General features: G+C 40.6%; 1 protein-coding gene across 2 annotated transcripts; it reads right to left on the bottom strand.

The window, feature by feature from the left end:
* Positions 1-1737: 1737 nt before the first annotated feature.
* LOC132531487 (lithostathine-like) lies at positions 1738-3964 on the bottom strand. 2 transcript variants are annotated; one of them, XM_060169303.1, is made up of 5 exons: positions 3889-3964; positions 3195-3313; positions 2846-2983; positions 2079-2205; positions 1738-1811 (listed from the first exon to the last, which is right to left on the bottom strand). In XM_060169303.1, the coding sequence occupies exons 1-5, from the start codon at positions 3962-3964 to the stop codon at positions 1744-1746; spliced, it is 528 nt and encodes a 175-aa protein (XP_060025286.1). In that variant the 3' UTR covers positions 1738-1743. The 2 variants fall into 2 exon arrangements, with proteins under 2 accessions (XP_060025286.1, XP_060025287.1); XM_060169304.1 differs by lacking the exon at positions 2846-2983.
* Positions 3965-16171: the final 12207 nt, after the last annotated feature.

Below are 16171 nucleotides of genomic sequence, written 5' to 3'. Positions count from 1 at the left end.
TCCATGATGGTTAGTGATGCTAAGCATCTTTTCATATGCCTATTGGCTGTCTTCTTTGGAAAAATATCTACTCAGATCCTCTGCCCATTTTTTAATCAGAGTACTTGATTTTTGTTGATGTTGAGTTGTATAAGTTCTTCGAGTATGTTGGACATTGACCCCCTATTGCAAATATTTTCTCGCAGTTAGAAGGCGTTTTTCTGTTTTGTTGATAGTTTCCTTCACTGTGGAAAAGCTTTTTATTTTGTCTTAGTCGCATTTGATTATTTTTGCTTTTGTTTCACTTGTATGAGGAGACAGATCCATAAATATATTGTTAAGAAGGATGTCACAGGACTTCCCTGGTGGTGCGGTGGTTGAGAATCTGCCTGCCAATGCAGGGGACAGGGGTTCGAGTGGTGGTCTGGGAAGATCCCACATGCCACAGAGCAACTAGCCCCTAAGCCACAATTACTGAGCCTGTGCATCTGGAGCCTGTGCTCCACAACAAGAGAGGCCGCGATAGTGAGAGGCCCGCACACCGCAATGAGGAGTGGCCCCCACTTGCTGCAACTATAGAAAGCCTTTGCACAAAAATGAAGAGCCAACACAGCCATATGTAAATAAATATATATATATACATATATATATTTTTTAAGGCAAAATTCCTCTAAAAAAAAAAAAGAAGGATGTCACAGACTATACTCCCTATGTTTTTCTACTAGCAGTTTTAGTGTTTCAGGTATTAAATGCAAGTTTTTTATCCATATTGATTTCAATTTTGTATATGTGTGAGAAAGCAGTCCTGTTTGATTCTTTTGCATGAAGCTGTCAGTTTTCCAACACCAGTGTTGAAGACACTGTCTTTTGTCCACTGTATATTCTGGACTTCATTGTTGAAGATTAATTGACCATATAAGTATGGGTTTAGTTTAAGGCTGTCTATTCTATTCAATGGACCTATATGTATGTTTTTTTTGAGTACAATATTCTTTTCATTACCGTTGCTTTGTAGTAAAGTTTGGGATCATGGAGTGCCATACCTACAGTTTGCTTCTTTCTTAAAACAGTGACAACTGCCAATGATCTGCATGTCAGTCCAAGTAATTTATTCTTGACTATATTTTATAAAAGTCATGATCCAAGGTGGATTTCACATTAAAGAAAAGGAATAGATCCTTCATGATCCTTCACAGCAAATGATTTCAGAAGTGCATTCTATAATAAATAGCATGGGACCACACGAAGGCTGCTTGTATCATACCATCAGGAGGAATGGGCAGTATAGTGTGTGGGGAAGCAATGCCTTTGTATAACACAACCCAATTCCTAAGGGAACAGGACCTACATACTCATCACAAATACACTGGTGGGAATGTACATTCAGTCATTTTCCAAGGAAATTGGATGAAACTTGACAGAGGCCACCCCTAGATTCTTCCCATACAAACTTCTTCCTCAGAGTCTTGTTATAAGACAAGAGCACAAAAGCAGGTAAGTTTGGAATAAGATATTTATTACTGTTCTACAAGACCTCAGGCCATGCTATGCATACACACACACACACACACACACACACACACACACACACACACACACACACACAAATGCCTGAAATGAGGCTGAGAGACAGGGAAGGCCAGAATGAGGGGGTCAGGTTGGGGGTGTGGGGAGGATTCCCCTTTCTGGGATAGGTCTTCACTCTTGGTTCCAAGTCCATGATGAGCTGCACACCAGACTCAGGCTAGTGACTTCCCATCCGACTTAGCCCTTGAACTTGCAGACATAGGGTAAGTTCACAGAACAGTTATAATGTCTCCACTTCAGATAGCCTGAAGAGACAGAAGAGCTCAAGTGAATGGAGCTGGTGAGAAACCAATGGGGACACATCCCAGCTTCTGGCCTAGGACTCAAAGGCTCTCCCTCAAATTCACCAGGGTCCCACTCCAGGGGAAAGAGAGAGAAAGAAAGGAGAGGTGAGAGGGGATGGGAACAGATGAGCAGTTCCATCCCAGGGGGATTCTCTGAAGACCAGACCCAGAAATAGGGGATGAGGGGATGGAAAAGGCTGGAAAGAAGTGACCTCCTCTGTTTCCTACCTGAGTTTCTGGACAGGCTCCCACAATAACCAGGGGATGAGCTGGTGGAGGGATCTTTCTCCCAGGCAACGTAATTGAGCACATCAGTGCTACTCCACTCCCATCCACTGCCATTGGGCTCAGAGCCCTATAGAGCAGAGGATGGAGTCAGGTGAAGTGGAAAGGCCTTTAGAGGTCTCCTGGCACGATTCCCTCAGCTGGAACACCTGCTACCCTCCCCAGCATCGTGGAATTAGTTCTGGTCTACCAGGTGAGGCCCAACAGCTCTCCTCTGGGAAACAATCCCTAACTCTTTGCTTCTATTGGCAAATTCAAAAGTCAATAATCACAAAGACGAATAGAAGCCCTCAGAGTAACTTGACACTGTGTGAACTACATTTGGTGGTACATTTGTGATTACCCTCTGAACCTCCAAGACAACATATGTTTTATAAGGGAAAAATGCATCAATTCTAAATACTCATTTAGCACTTGCTAAGGGCAGCATGTACAGACTCAGGGATGCACAGCAAACTGAATCAAGACGTGGTGTGTGAACTGTGTAAAAGCTTGACAAGAGGCAGATTAACCTTAGCTGGAGACTGGAGACCTGCACAGAACTCAGCTCTGCAGCTGGTCTCAAGGCCCTCCATTCTCCAATTACCCCCTTGACCTCCAAGCTCTAGGGATCTCTACGTTATTTCCTAGGCAGGCACAGGGGACAGCGAGCAGGCCTGGGTGGCCATAGCATCCTGGGAGGTAACAGACTAGAGAGGATGTAAGTGTACCTCTGTGGGGTCATGGAGCCCAATCCAGACGTCTGAGACAGTTTTCAAGTTGTTCTTGACCAGGGCGGCCACGAAGGATCCCTCAGCCCCACTGAGCACAGACACAAGTTGTCCTGAGGATCTCTTCTGGCAAGCCATCTGTGTGGAGAAGGGAGAGACTGGGGAGGAGCTTGAGACCCTCACTGAGGGAAGGGCAGGGACAAGGTAGGTGAGAAGGGATTGTGTTTGCAAAAGATGAGGTGCTCATTCTCACCCTCAAGAAACTCTAGAGAATGGAACTCCCAGCCCCCAAACCCTGTCTCTAATTTGCTTCTCCTTACCAGCCCGAACTGCAAATCCCAGCACTCACGTTTGCATTCATCCAGGTTTTAGGTGTTGTAAACAAGGCATAGCAGTAGGACGCATAGGCCATGGAACCTCTCGGACAGCTGATCCGTGCAGAGGGCAGTTTCTTCTGGGAATCTTCCCCTGGCGAGGAAGAAATAAAGGAGAGGGATGGGGCAAAATGGAGAGAGGGGATTGGAGTGGGGAGGTGACCTTGAGGAATATCTGTGGTGCCACAGCTTGAGGCAGTGACACCAAACTCCTGACTGCCTGTCACCAGTGCCAATATTTCCAGGAGTTTTTCTTAATCATAAGGTAGACCTAGTAATTGGGAGATGGTCTGTTTTCTTTTTATTCATCTGCCTTATTCAAAAGTCCAAGCCTTCTCCTCGTCTTGGCTGACTGTTTCTACACTGGATCCTCCAGTCATTCTCCTTCTACTCATCTCATTACTGACACTCTATGCTTTCCCTCCTTAATATGCCCACATAAATTAGACACTACTGAAAATTGAGAATCATCTCATCCCACTGTTACTGGACCACTGAGGTACCTCCCACCACTAGTTACCCTGAAGGAAGGGTGATGATGCAGGAATTGCAGGCAGTGTTGTTGTGTGGGGATGTGCCATTACCACGGGAGGCACACAGGAGCTTTCCTCCTCTTCTTGGCCCTGAGCAAACACTGGGAACCCAGTGCTAGAGGCAGAAAAGTCTCACCTTGGACTTGAGACAGGAGCATCAGGCAGGAGAACAGCATCCAGGACAGGCTGGGGACGCCCATGGAAGGCATCATTTTGTCTGTGATGTGCGGAGACAACCAGAGAACTAAAAAAAGGGTGGTCAGAGAGAGACTATGAGAAACCCCCTGTTGTACCTCTTGTCTTTTCCTCTGTCTAGTTCCCTAGGAATAAATCCATCTTGATGGCTTCCATCCCCTTCCATAGTTCTGGAAAGAATCTGAAAATCTATATATCCTACTACACCTGAGGCCTCCCAGGACTGCCTTTGCCTGCTCTCAGAGCTCCTGCATTCTCTGAGGACAGGGATCCTTGTATACCTTCCCTGAAATATGTGAGGTGAAACCCCTGTCAGGGGTGTCATCTTGTCTCAGCACCTACTTACTTTTCTTGCAAGGGATCAGCACTGGTTTTTCAGGGCAGAAAAGACTGGGTTTTTATAAGAGGATTTGAGGGAGTGGCACTGAAATGAATAACAGGATCGGGGAGCCAGGACAGGGTCATGGGAAGGGCCTGGCTTTGGTTCAAGGAGATTCCCGCCATGGGGAGGAGTCTCTTCCCAGCAAAGCCTGGGAATTGCCACAGATATTGCCTGTTTCTCATTAACAGGTCAGCACTTTTTCCAGGAACAGGTGAAGTTTATTCTTTCCCCGACTCTTCCCTGATAGGCAACTGTGGCACAAAATGTGGTTTTAACTTTTAAGGGGCACATCTACTGGAGTATTTCTTCTGGTTGATGTCTCAAGTGCTCACTCCTGCAGGCATACACATGTATTTCTTTTAAATTGTTCAGTAGAATTAAATAAATGTTGGATGATAAGTGGAGGTGAGTATGGGGATGACAAGTGTCACAGATAAGTGAGGTCAGAGAAGGAAATGAAAGTAAGAGGAGACGGTGGTTCAGTGTTGCCTCTTCTACATGGTAGCTAGGTTTAAAGCAACTTCATAATCATCTCACAACTCAATAGATGAGCCAAAATCTTAAGGAAAATGAAATGTGGAAACTTGCCTTGCTGATCTTCTGAGAGATGGAACTTCCTTGATGGATAATAATAACGTGATATAATAAGAGGCAATGGAGGAATTTCAAGCCTAGGAGGACTAGAGTCAAATGATGCAGAATCAAAGGAAGAATGAGAGAGGGTTAAGCAAGGGTAAGAGCAAGAGATGGATGAAATTGTAGACCTGATCCTACATTGCATGTAAGTTAGATCTCTACTTCATCAAGGTGCTCACTCCCCTGGGCTACTGACAACTGCCTCACAAACTGTCATTTAGCTGTAGAAGAAGGGTCACTTATTTTTGCATTCTACTTGGAAGGGTGATCAGCTTCATGTGGGGATACTGAGAAAAATTCCTTAGTCATGTTTACTTCTGAGTTGGCAATTTTGGCAAGGATGAGATACATGCTAAGTGGCTCAGGTTTATTTTGGTCAGCCTGGGAATATGTTAAGCTGGAATTCTCTGCAGACCCTGACTCTCAAGTGGTTTTTATAGGCCAGCTTGTGTGAGATGAAGTCAATGCAACTGAGCTTGTAATTGATTCATGTCCTCAGAATCCAAAAGTCAGTAGAACACACAAATAATCTAACAGGAAGGATAGGACAAACAACAGATTCTTTTGTTACAAAGGAAAAAGAACTTAGTTCACGAAAAATATTTAAATGCAAAGCCATAACTATATTTAGAGCTCAGTGGAAATTCAAGTGTGAAAAACCAATATTTCATGGAAATATAGATAGCATAAGTTGAGAAGTAATCTTGCTACAGTAAAACAATTATTTGAGAAAAAGTAAATAATAACAATCAGAAACACAGAATGGCTCATGCTTCTTGAATTCCTGAGAAACACAGTGTTGTGGGAAAAGATACCATTTAGATTAAAAGACTCTGAAAAGATATAACAATCTATCCTAGTGAGTAAATTGTAATAGGATCTTGATTAATAAAGTATGCCTTTGGAGGACAATTGTGAAATATGAACTCACTTTTGATAATGACAGAATTTTCACATTTCCTTCTTGTGGTAAAACTGTCATAGTTAAATTGACAGACATCCTGCCCTCCAACACCTTAAGGTGGGTGACTGAAACGTCCATCTGTCTCTTCGCTCTAAATATGGGTGTGTCTTGCAAAGGAATATAAGAGCTCACCCAAGGCTCTGGGCTGTGTCAGTGACCATATTCCCCAATCCTGGAAAACTAAATGAGTGAAGGCAGTTCTGTAGCATTTCATCCCAATTTGATGAATGAAGGCAATGGCAGCAGCCCCAGCCTGATCCATAGTCAATAAATGCACTGCTCCTTCTTCCTCTCTCAGAGCAAAACCACGTATTCATTAGCCATTGTCTTTAAAGTCACTCACATTGGTGGAGAGGGCTGGATTCATGGGGTAGAAGGAATGAGAAGAGGGCATTGCTGAATTTTTGACCTATTTTTCAAAAATTTACTTTTTTTGTGTGTGTGTGGTACATGGCCTCTCACTCTTGTGGTCTCTCCCATTGCGGAGCACAGGCTCCGGATGTGCAGGTTCAGTGGCCATGTCTCATGGGCCCAGCCGCTCTGCGGCATGTGGGATCTTCCCGGACCAGGGCACGAACCCACATCCCCTGCATCAGCAGGCGGACTCTCCACCACTGCGCCACCAGGGAAGGGCACATATTTTTCCTAAGCTAAGAAAAGAGGAAAAAATCCCAAACTACTATCAATTTGACTACTTGTAACTAAATTAAAAGTGATAACATTCCCTAGGGGAGGGTCACTCTCATGGGAGAGTCGGAAGACAGAAAGGCAGACAGGTAAACATTGTCCCCTCTAGGGAAGTGTCCTTTGTGCCATTTTTCTATCAAAAGTTCCGAAAAGACAGAAACGAAAAATCAAACACAAAATGTAAACAATCTTTCCCCATAAGAACCACAAGATGGAATCAATGATTTAACAAGAAAAAATAACAGTCCCTTAAGAAAATAAGGTACTTTTCCGTATCTCAGCACTGTGTTACCAGGAGGGCTGAATGACTTGAGCATGAGGGAAAACTCTTGGCTTTCAGCTTCAAGAGGATTTAAGTTCTCAAGCAGATGGGATTTTGATCACATCAGCAGGTTGATGTGGGAAGCCTTGGGGTCTTTCCAGGGTTGGTCTGATTTTGTAACTCACCGATTTATGACCTTTACCATCCTTTGTACAGCTTTAGCTCAACAATGGGTATAAAGTGGAAAAGGAAATGGACTGGAAGTTGGTAAACTGGATTTTAATTTCTGCTATACCTCTTCTTAGCTATGTGTCTATGCTGCCCCTCGTTTTTTAAGAGAGACAGCCTATCAATGCCCTTTACAGCCCAGAAAGGTGATTTGCAAATACTGGCAGTTATTGAAAACAATTCCCCCTATCTATGTTTTTCTACCTTTAGCTTTATTAATACTTCATTCCTATTTTCCACTAGCCCCAAAATCTTTGCTGTGAGCTAAACCCTTGAACTCTCTTCCTGGTATCTGTTTTACGTGATTTCCCATTGGGATTAAATGATCTATAATGACACTTAGCTCTAACACTCTATAATACATGACATAAAGCAAAAAGTATTTGGCAAAGCATTTATCATTAACATTCTGAATTACAGAGTCAGGAAGTATTTAACTGTGTAATTATTCGTCTAGTACCATCAGACTATACCACAAATGACCCTACACTTATTTGCTCAGTTAAGCAGAATTAGTAGTCCACCAGAAGTCTTTAAGCAGTATTTGGAGCACCATGCCTTTTGGTTTCAGATGTGACTCCTGTGGTCCCAGAGCCAGATTTCAGTGGATGTGCGCCTGTGGATCTGCGCTGGTAGCTTTGTGAGCACAAGCCCTGAGGCACACCCAGGATGATTGCCTGCATTCCCGTGGTTGAGGCTGGGCCAAGGGCAATGCCATCAACAGTCTTTTGTGAGGCCACACCAAGGGTGACAGGTGACACCACAGACCACACTTCCCAGTGGACAGCTCCTGCAGAGGAATACTAAGTGACTCCTCTCCCAGCAGGAGTGCTCCAGTCCTGCCTACCTCACACCAAAGCCTGGAAATGGATATGGGGGTTTCTATCCAACAACTGGGGAGCAGACCATGTCCCAACAGGGCTGTGACAACCACAGAGCAAAGAGGAGACCTGCTCAATGTCAAGTGCAGGCTCTGGTCACCACAACCACAATCACACCCCTTATCTAGGTGATCTGCCCAGCACACACTGAGGAAAGATATGGAGGCATCCATATAAAACAAACAACCCTTGCACCAAAAATATGAGACTCATGCAGGCTACACAGTGTTGCTCCCACTTAACATTAGCCCTTCAAGACCACAGAGAGTCAGAGAAATATAAGTAAATATAAGTAAAATGAAGAAGGAGAGGAACCACTCCCAATTAGAAGAACAAGAGAAGTCCTGAAAGAACAAACAGTGAACGGGACCTTTCCATTCTACTAGATCTTGAGTTCACGAAGGAGGTAATAAAAACACTAAAGGAATTAAGAAAAGCAATCAGTCTAAAGGGAGACCACTGTAAAAAGGAACTAGAAACTTAAAGATGAACCACTTAAAATTAGGAAACTCACTTGCCAAGACCAAGCTGAGCTAAAGGCATAATTAGAAAAATAAATAATGCGAGAATGAATGAGTGACCTGGAAAATAGAATAACGGAAATCACCGAATCACAACAGCAGACAAATAGACAAATGAAAGAAAAAAAAAAAAAAGAATGAAAGCCGTATATGAGACCTATGATATAATGTAAAGCACGCCAATCTAGCATAATAGGGATCCCAAAAGGAGAAGAATGAGAAAAGGGGATTGAAAATATATTTGAAGAAAGTATGGATGAAAAATTCCCAAAGCTAGAAAAGCAAACAGATATCCAGGTACAGGATGCACAGAGGGTCCTAAACAATATGAACATAATAGATCTACATCAAAACATATTCTACTTAAAATGACAAAATTTAAAGATAAAGAGAGGATTCTGAAGGCAGCAGAGAAAAATAAATAATTAATTATAAGGGAACCCACATAAGGCTATCAATTCATTTCTCTACAAAAACGTTGTAGGCAAGAAGAAAGTGGCAAGATGTACTTGAAATCCAGAAAGGGAAAACCTGAAACCTAGGATACTCTACCCATAAAGAAAATTTTTCAGTATAGGAGAGATAAACGATTTCTCAGAAAAGCAAAAACTAAAATAATACAGCAATACTGAACTAAATATTCCTAAAAGAAATATTGAGAGGTCTTTCTTTATAAAAAAGAAGCAAGAATCTAGGGGAAAGAGAATATCAAAATTGTAAAGTAAATCACTTAATTAAGCCAGTACACAGATTTAAAAAAAATAAGAAAAAATTTGTGAAAACAATGATAAAAACAATGAACCGCAAAGGGATAAACATGAAGCTGTGAAAGAGGACATCCAAATCATAAAATGGTGTGGGGGGGAAGAAAATGTAGATTATTTTTAAAGAATATTTTTGAGTCTATATGACTACAAGTCTAAAGCAAGTAGACATAGTAATGGGTTAATACACTTGAAAAACAGGGTAACCACAAATGAAAAACATACAATAGGTTCACAAAAACAAAAAAGAAAAAAGAAGAGAACACACATATAATACAAAATAAAAGCATCAAATCACAAAATGAGAAACAAAAAGAAAAGGAAAGGACCAAAGAAGAAATACAAAATCAACTGGAAAACAAGGTTTAAAATGACAATAAAATCATACTTAACAATAATTAACTTAAATGTCAATGGACTAAATGCTCCAATCAAAAGACATAGAGTGGCAGTTTGGCTAATAAAACAAGAACCTACAGTTTGCTGTCTACAAGACAACCACTTTAGGGCAAATGATACATATAGATTGAAACTGAAGTGGTGGGAAAAAATTCATGCAAATGGAAATGACAAGAAAGCAGGGGTAGCAATACTCCTAACAGACAAAATAGACTTTAATAAAAAGACCATAAAGAAAGACAAAGAAGGACACTATATAATGATAGAAGGATCAATACAAGAAGAGGATATTACATTTGTTAACATATATGCACCCAATATAGGAGCACCTAAGTACATAAAATAACTACTAACAGATGTAAAGGGAGAAATTGATGGGAATACCATGATAGTCGAAGAATTTAACACCCCACTCACACTGATGGACAGATCTTCCAGATGGAAAATCAATAAGGAAACAGAGATCCTAAATGACAAAAACAGAACAGTTAGACTTATCTTTTCAGGATATTAAATCCAAACCCACACAGTATACACATTCTTTTCAGGTGCACATGGAACATTCTCTAGGATAGACCACACACTAGGAAACAAAACAATCATCAGCAAATTTAAGAAGTTAGAAATTATTTCAAGCCTCTTTTTTGATCACAACAGCATGAAAATAGAAATCAAGCACATAAAGAGAAATGAGGAAAAAAATGATTACATGGAGACTAAACAACATGCTACTAGGATACAAATGGCTCAACTATGATGTCAAAGAGGAAATTAAAAAATAGCTTGAGACAAATGACAATGAAAACACAGTCATACCAAATCTATGAAATGCAGATGAAGCAGTTGTTAGAGGGAGGTTCCTAGCGCTACAGGCTTTCCTCAAAAAACAAGAAAAATCTCAAATAAACAACCTACCCTACCATCTAAAAGAATTAGAAAAAGAAGAACAAAAAAAGCCTAAATTCAGCAGAAGGAAGAAAATAATAAGATTAGAGATGAAATAAATATAATAGAGACAAAAAAAGGAAAAAATCAATAAAACCAAGAGTAGCTTCTTTGAAAGGGTAAACAAAATTAACAAATCTTGGCCCAGTCTCAACATGAAGAAAAGAGAGAGGATCTAAATTAACAAAATAAGAGACAAAAGAGGAGAAGTAACAACCTACACCTTATAAATTAAAAAAAAGAGAGAATCGCCCACCCTGATACCAAAACCTGACAAAGACACTACCAAGAAAGGAAACTACAAGCCAATATCTTTCATGAATATACATGCAAAACTTCTCAACAAAATATTAGCAAACCAAATCCAAGAACACATAAAAAAGATCATATACCATGATCAAGTTGAATTCATCCCAGGATCACAAGGATGTTTCAATATAGGCAAGTCAATCAATGTGATACACAATATCAAGCAAAGAGGGGCCAAGTAACACATGATTGCTTCAATAGATGCAGAAAAAGCATGTGACAAAATTCAGCATCCCTATGGAATCTAAAAAAAAAAAAAAAGCCCCATGTTTCTGAAGAATCTAGGGACTGGACAGGAATAAAGACACAGACATAGAGAATGGACTTGAGGATATGGGGAGGGGGAAGGGTAAGCTGGGATGAAGTGAGAGAGTGGCATTGACATATATGCACTACCAAATGTAAAATAGATAGCTATTGGGAAGCAGCCATATAGCACAGGGAGATCAGCTCCATGCTTTGTGACCACCTAGAGGGGTGGGATAGGGAGGGTGGAAGGGAGATGCAAGAGGGAGGAGATATGGGGATATATGTATACGTATAGCTGATTCACTTTGTTATACAGCAGAAACTAACACAACATTGTAAGTCAGTTATACTCCAATAAAAACGTTAAAAAAACTTATTCAGCATTCACTTATGATAAAAAACTCTAAACAAAGTGTGTATAGAGGGAGCACATCTCAACATAATAAAAGCTATTTATGATAAACCCACAGCCAACATAATACTCAATGACGAGAAGTGGAAAACTTTCCTTCTAAAATCTGGAAGAAGACAAGGATGACCACTCTTACCAATTCTATCCAGTATAGTATTGGAAGTACTAGCAACAGCAATTAGACAAGAAGAAATAAATAAAAGGTATCCAAATCGGAAGGGTAAATGTAAAATTGTCATTAAATGCAGATGACATGATACTCTACATAGAAAACACAAAAGACTCCAGCCAAAAACTATTAGAACTGATAAATGAATTTGGCAAGGTAGCAGCATACATGATTAGCATACAGGACTGTGTTTCATTTCCTTACAATAACAATGAAATATCAGAAAGAATAAGAAAAGAAACAATTCCTATTAATACGCATCAAAAAAATACTTAGGAATAAATGTGACCAAGGAGGTGAAAGACTTGTACGCTGAGAACTATAAAACATTGATAAAGGAAACTGAAGATGACTCAGAGTGGAAAGATATTCCATGCTCTTGGATTGGAAGAATTAATATTGTTACAATGACCATACTATCCAAAGCAATCTACAGATTTAATGGAATACCTGTAAAATTACCCATGACATTTTCCACAGAACTAGAACACATAACCTTAAAATTTGCATGGAACCACAAAATAACCAGAATTGTCAAAGCAATCCTGAGGAAAGAGAACAAAGCTGGAGGCATAACCCTCCAGACTTCAGACAATACTACAAAGCTATAGCAATCAAAACAGTGTAGTACTGGCACAAAAATAGGCATATAGATCAAAGGATCAAAATAGAGAGCCCAGAAATATACCCACACACCTACGGTCAATTAATCTTCAACACAGGATGCAAGAATGTACAATGGAGAAAAGACAGTGTCTTCAGCAAGTGGTGCTGGGAAAGCTGGACAGCCTTATGTATCAATGAAGTTAGAACACTCCCTCAAACCATACACAAAAGTAAACTCAAAATGGCTTAAAGCCTTAAATATAAGTTATGACACCAGAAAACTGCTAGAAGAGAAGTTAGGTAAAACATTCTCTGACATGAATCTTAGCAATGTTTTCTTAGGTCATTCTCACAAGGCAAAAAAAATAAATAAATAAAAGCAAAAATAAACAAATTGGACCTAATCAAACTTATAATCTTTTGCACAACAAAGGATACCATCAACAAAATGAAAAAGCAACCTATGGACTAGGAGACACATTTGCAAATGATGTGACCCACAAGGGCTTAATTTCCAAAATATATGAACAGCACAGTCAACTGAATAACAAAAACCAAACAAACCAATAAAAAATGGGCAGAAGATCTACATAGACATTTCTCCAAAGAAGACATTCAGATGGCCAATAAGCACGTGAAAAGAGGATCACCATCGCTAATTATTAGAGAAAAGCAAATCAATACTACAATGAAGTAGTGCCTCACACAGGTCAGAATGGCTGTCATTAAAGAGTTTATAAATTATAAATGCTGGAGAAGGTGTGGAGAAAAGGGAACCCTCCTACACTGTTGATAGGAATGTAAATTGGTGCAGCCACTATGTAGAACAATATAGAGGTCTTTAGAAAACTAAAAATAGAGTTACCATATGATCTAGCAATCCTACTCTTGGGCATCTGTCTGGAAAGACAAAAACTCTAATATGAAAAGACACATGCACACCAATGTTCATAGCAGCACTATTTACAATAGCCAACATGTAGAAGCAACCTAAGCGTCCAAAAAGAGATGAATGAATAAGGAAGATGTCATATATATATATATATATATATATATACACACACACACACACATATTTATAAATACACACACACACACATGCACAGTGGAATATTAATCATCCATAAAAAAGAATGAAATATTGCCATTTGTAACAACATGGATAGATCAAGAGATTATCATACCAAGTCAAGTAGGCAGAGAAAGACATATATCATTTATATGTGGAATCTAAAAAAAATACAAATCAATTTATTTACAAAACAGAAACAGATTCACAGAAAACACACTTTTGGTTACTAAAGGGGGTGGAGGGATAAATTAGGCATATGGGATTAATAGATATACAACACTATATATAAGAATAGCTGTTGTCAAGTCAATCAACATTGTCTACTGTACCTACGGTCATACTTAAGTTCCCGAGATACTGATCACAGGGGATCATTTGCTAAATTCATAATCTTTATGGCTGACCAGTTTGTGTCCTGAACCACATCATAAATTTTCTTCCCCTGGTAAACTCTCATGAAGCTTTCCATCTAGAAGTCTAGAACAGAACTACGAAAGCTGTTTGTAACTTTCCTCCCCCTGCTTCCATTCTACCCCACTGAACCCTCCATAATTTAGTGCCTTTCAGGCTGTCCAGAGCTCTTCTTCTCCTGAAACACTTGATAAAAATGTCGCTCCCTGCTAGTAATTGTTAGCTCTTATTTTCTCTCTCTAGAAATTAGTCCACCTCAGTTTGGGTATAATAAAGTGGGGGTTCTCCAATTTGTGTATGATCCCCCAATGCATGAAACTTGTATGAGAAACTTTGTGTCATATCCAATACCTGAGTTCTCTGCAATTTCCTCTTCCACAGTTCATACTCTATTGGGTCACTAATAGCTCAAAGGGGCCTTGACTGAGATAGGGCACAGGCTTAGTTAGGTGGGCTTCTTTGCATATAAGTTTAGGCTAGTCACATATAAGATGCTGCCATACATTATTACTCACTCAAACAAAAGGGGATGTTTTTAGAAGGATATGGCCTTATCTCAATGCACCCAACTTTAGGGCACAACCAAGTCTCATGAAGGCCTAGAAAAAGGAAGAAAAATGTCAGAAAGTGAAGATATGCTCTCCTTCATTTTCTTTCTTTAATTCACTGGGTTTGGGTCATTCTCTTTGATCCAGTCAGTTTCCTTGCCTTTTGGGTACATGCAGCATGATCAAACATGGTTAACTCATTAGAGTTCTTCCAAACCTTCACTGCAGAGACTCAAAAGATTAACTATATTCATGGTGAACAAATTCATTTTCAGGAGAATATCTGTTTCATCTAGCTAGGCCTGGTTATTCACACCAGGCCAATCAACTGGGGCAAGGAATTTGAGTCACTTGGTGTTATTATGGGAACTTCACTCACCACTTAAGTAGGACCTGTGGATGAGACCTAGTTCTTAGAGGAGGGAGCCAGAAAGGCACCCCAACAGAAGTTTACTGCAGCAAACAAGACTTCATTGTCTCAGCCTCTTGTTTTGACCTTGTCTTGTTTTCAGACCTAGATTCCTTCCTTGGATGTTGCCCCACACACCACATCTGCTTCTGACCTTGGACTGCCTCCAGACTTGCAGGAGTTGTCCAGCTGGCTGTTGTATTCACTACTCTTATGGTATGTATTCAGCCCTCCTCTGCGTCAAGAATGATGTATTTAACTTGTCCTGATCAGGATTTAACCTGTTCTGATAGATGCCAGTCACTGGGATCCAAAGAAGAGAACAAAACCTTTTCTCCAGTTGGATCAGTACACCCCCACAGGTTCCTGTGTCTCTGGTGGTGCCTCTGTCATTGATTTTACTTTCCATCTAGTGTTCAGGAGACAAAAGAATTTGATAGCAATCGCAGACACAGAGAACATCTGGATAAGAGACCTGTAAACCAAGTGACTCTAGTATCCTAATATCCCTGAATGTACCTTAGTGATTCACCCATTTTACTTTTAACAGTGTTCTTCTCTCTCCACCTCCAAATCTCCTACCAATGTTAGGTAGTCAGTCAGTCATTAGCAGCAAGGAGGTAGCAGCGGCAAGAAAGACAAGAAGTCATCGAGTCGCACCCAACCATCCGGTGACTCTCCCCTGACCCTGCCCAGAACAGACAAAACTAGGGTCGTGTGGTGGTCAGCTTATCCTCATTTAGAGGGGCACTGTAACAGAAGGGAACTTCTCTGGGCTGCGCCTGCCCAGACCAGACAGGTGTATGACCTATAGTAAACCCAAACTCATTATACCATCATTATAATAAAATCTCCATGTGGTTTTGCCCTACCCCACACCCCGTGGGCATTTCTTAGCAATTTAAGGCTGAGAGCATGCACAACGGTAAACCTGTTACATGGATCAAGACCTTCAATCAAATAATGATCCCCTGTCACTCACCCCCGCCTCCCTGCAGAATGCTCCCTAAAAGCACCCTTAAACCTGTACAAGAATGCTGCTTTCAATTCGCAGAAACAGCCCGCTCTCGCGCTCTCTCTCTCTTTCTCTCACTCCCTCTTTTACAGTGTACCTATGCTTAAATAAACTTTGCTATGTGCTTAAGCTTAAAGTGGTAGTTGGCGATTCTTTGCTTACTAAGGTGGGACTGAGATTGCTGGTCCGGGTCTTCCTTTGACCTCCTCCGTTGAAGCTATTTTGTTACAACGCACGTCTACCCGGTGACACCACCAAACCATATTTTTCTACCCTTCCCAAGTAGTTTTTAGAGTGCACCTTGGGGGAACCATTGCACCCCAGCTGCATAGGTCTGTGCTACAATTATGAGCAT

Source organism: Lagenorhynchus albirostris, chromosome 13 (genome assembly GCF_949774975.1).
Source record: "Lagenorhynchus albirostris chromosome 13, mLagAlb1.1, whole genome shotgun sequence".
In the NCBI taxonomy this organism is placed as follows: domain Eukaryota; kingdom Metazoa; phylum Chordata; class Mammalia; order Artiodactyla; family Delphinidae; genus Lagenorhynchus; species Lagenorhynchus albirostris.
This window is presented reverse-complemented; position numbering and strand designations above follow the sequence as displayed.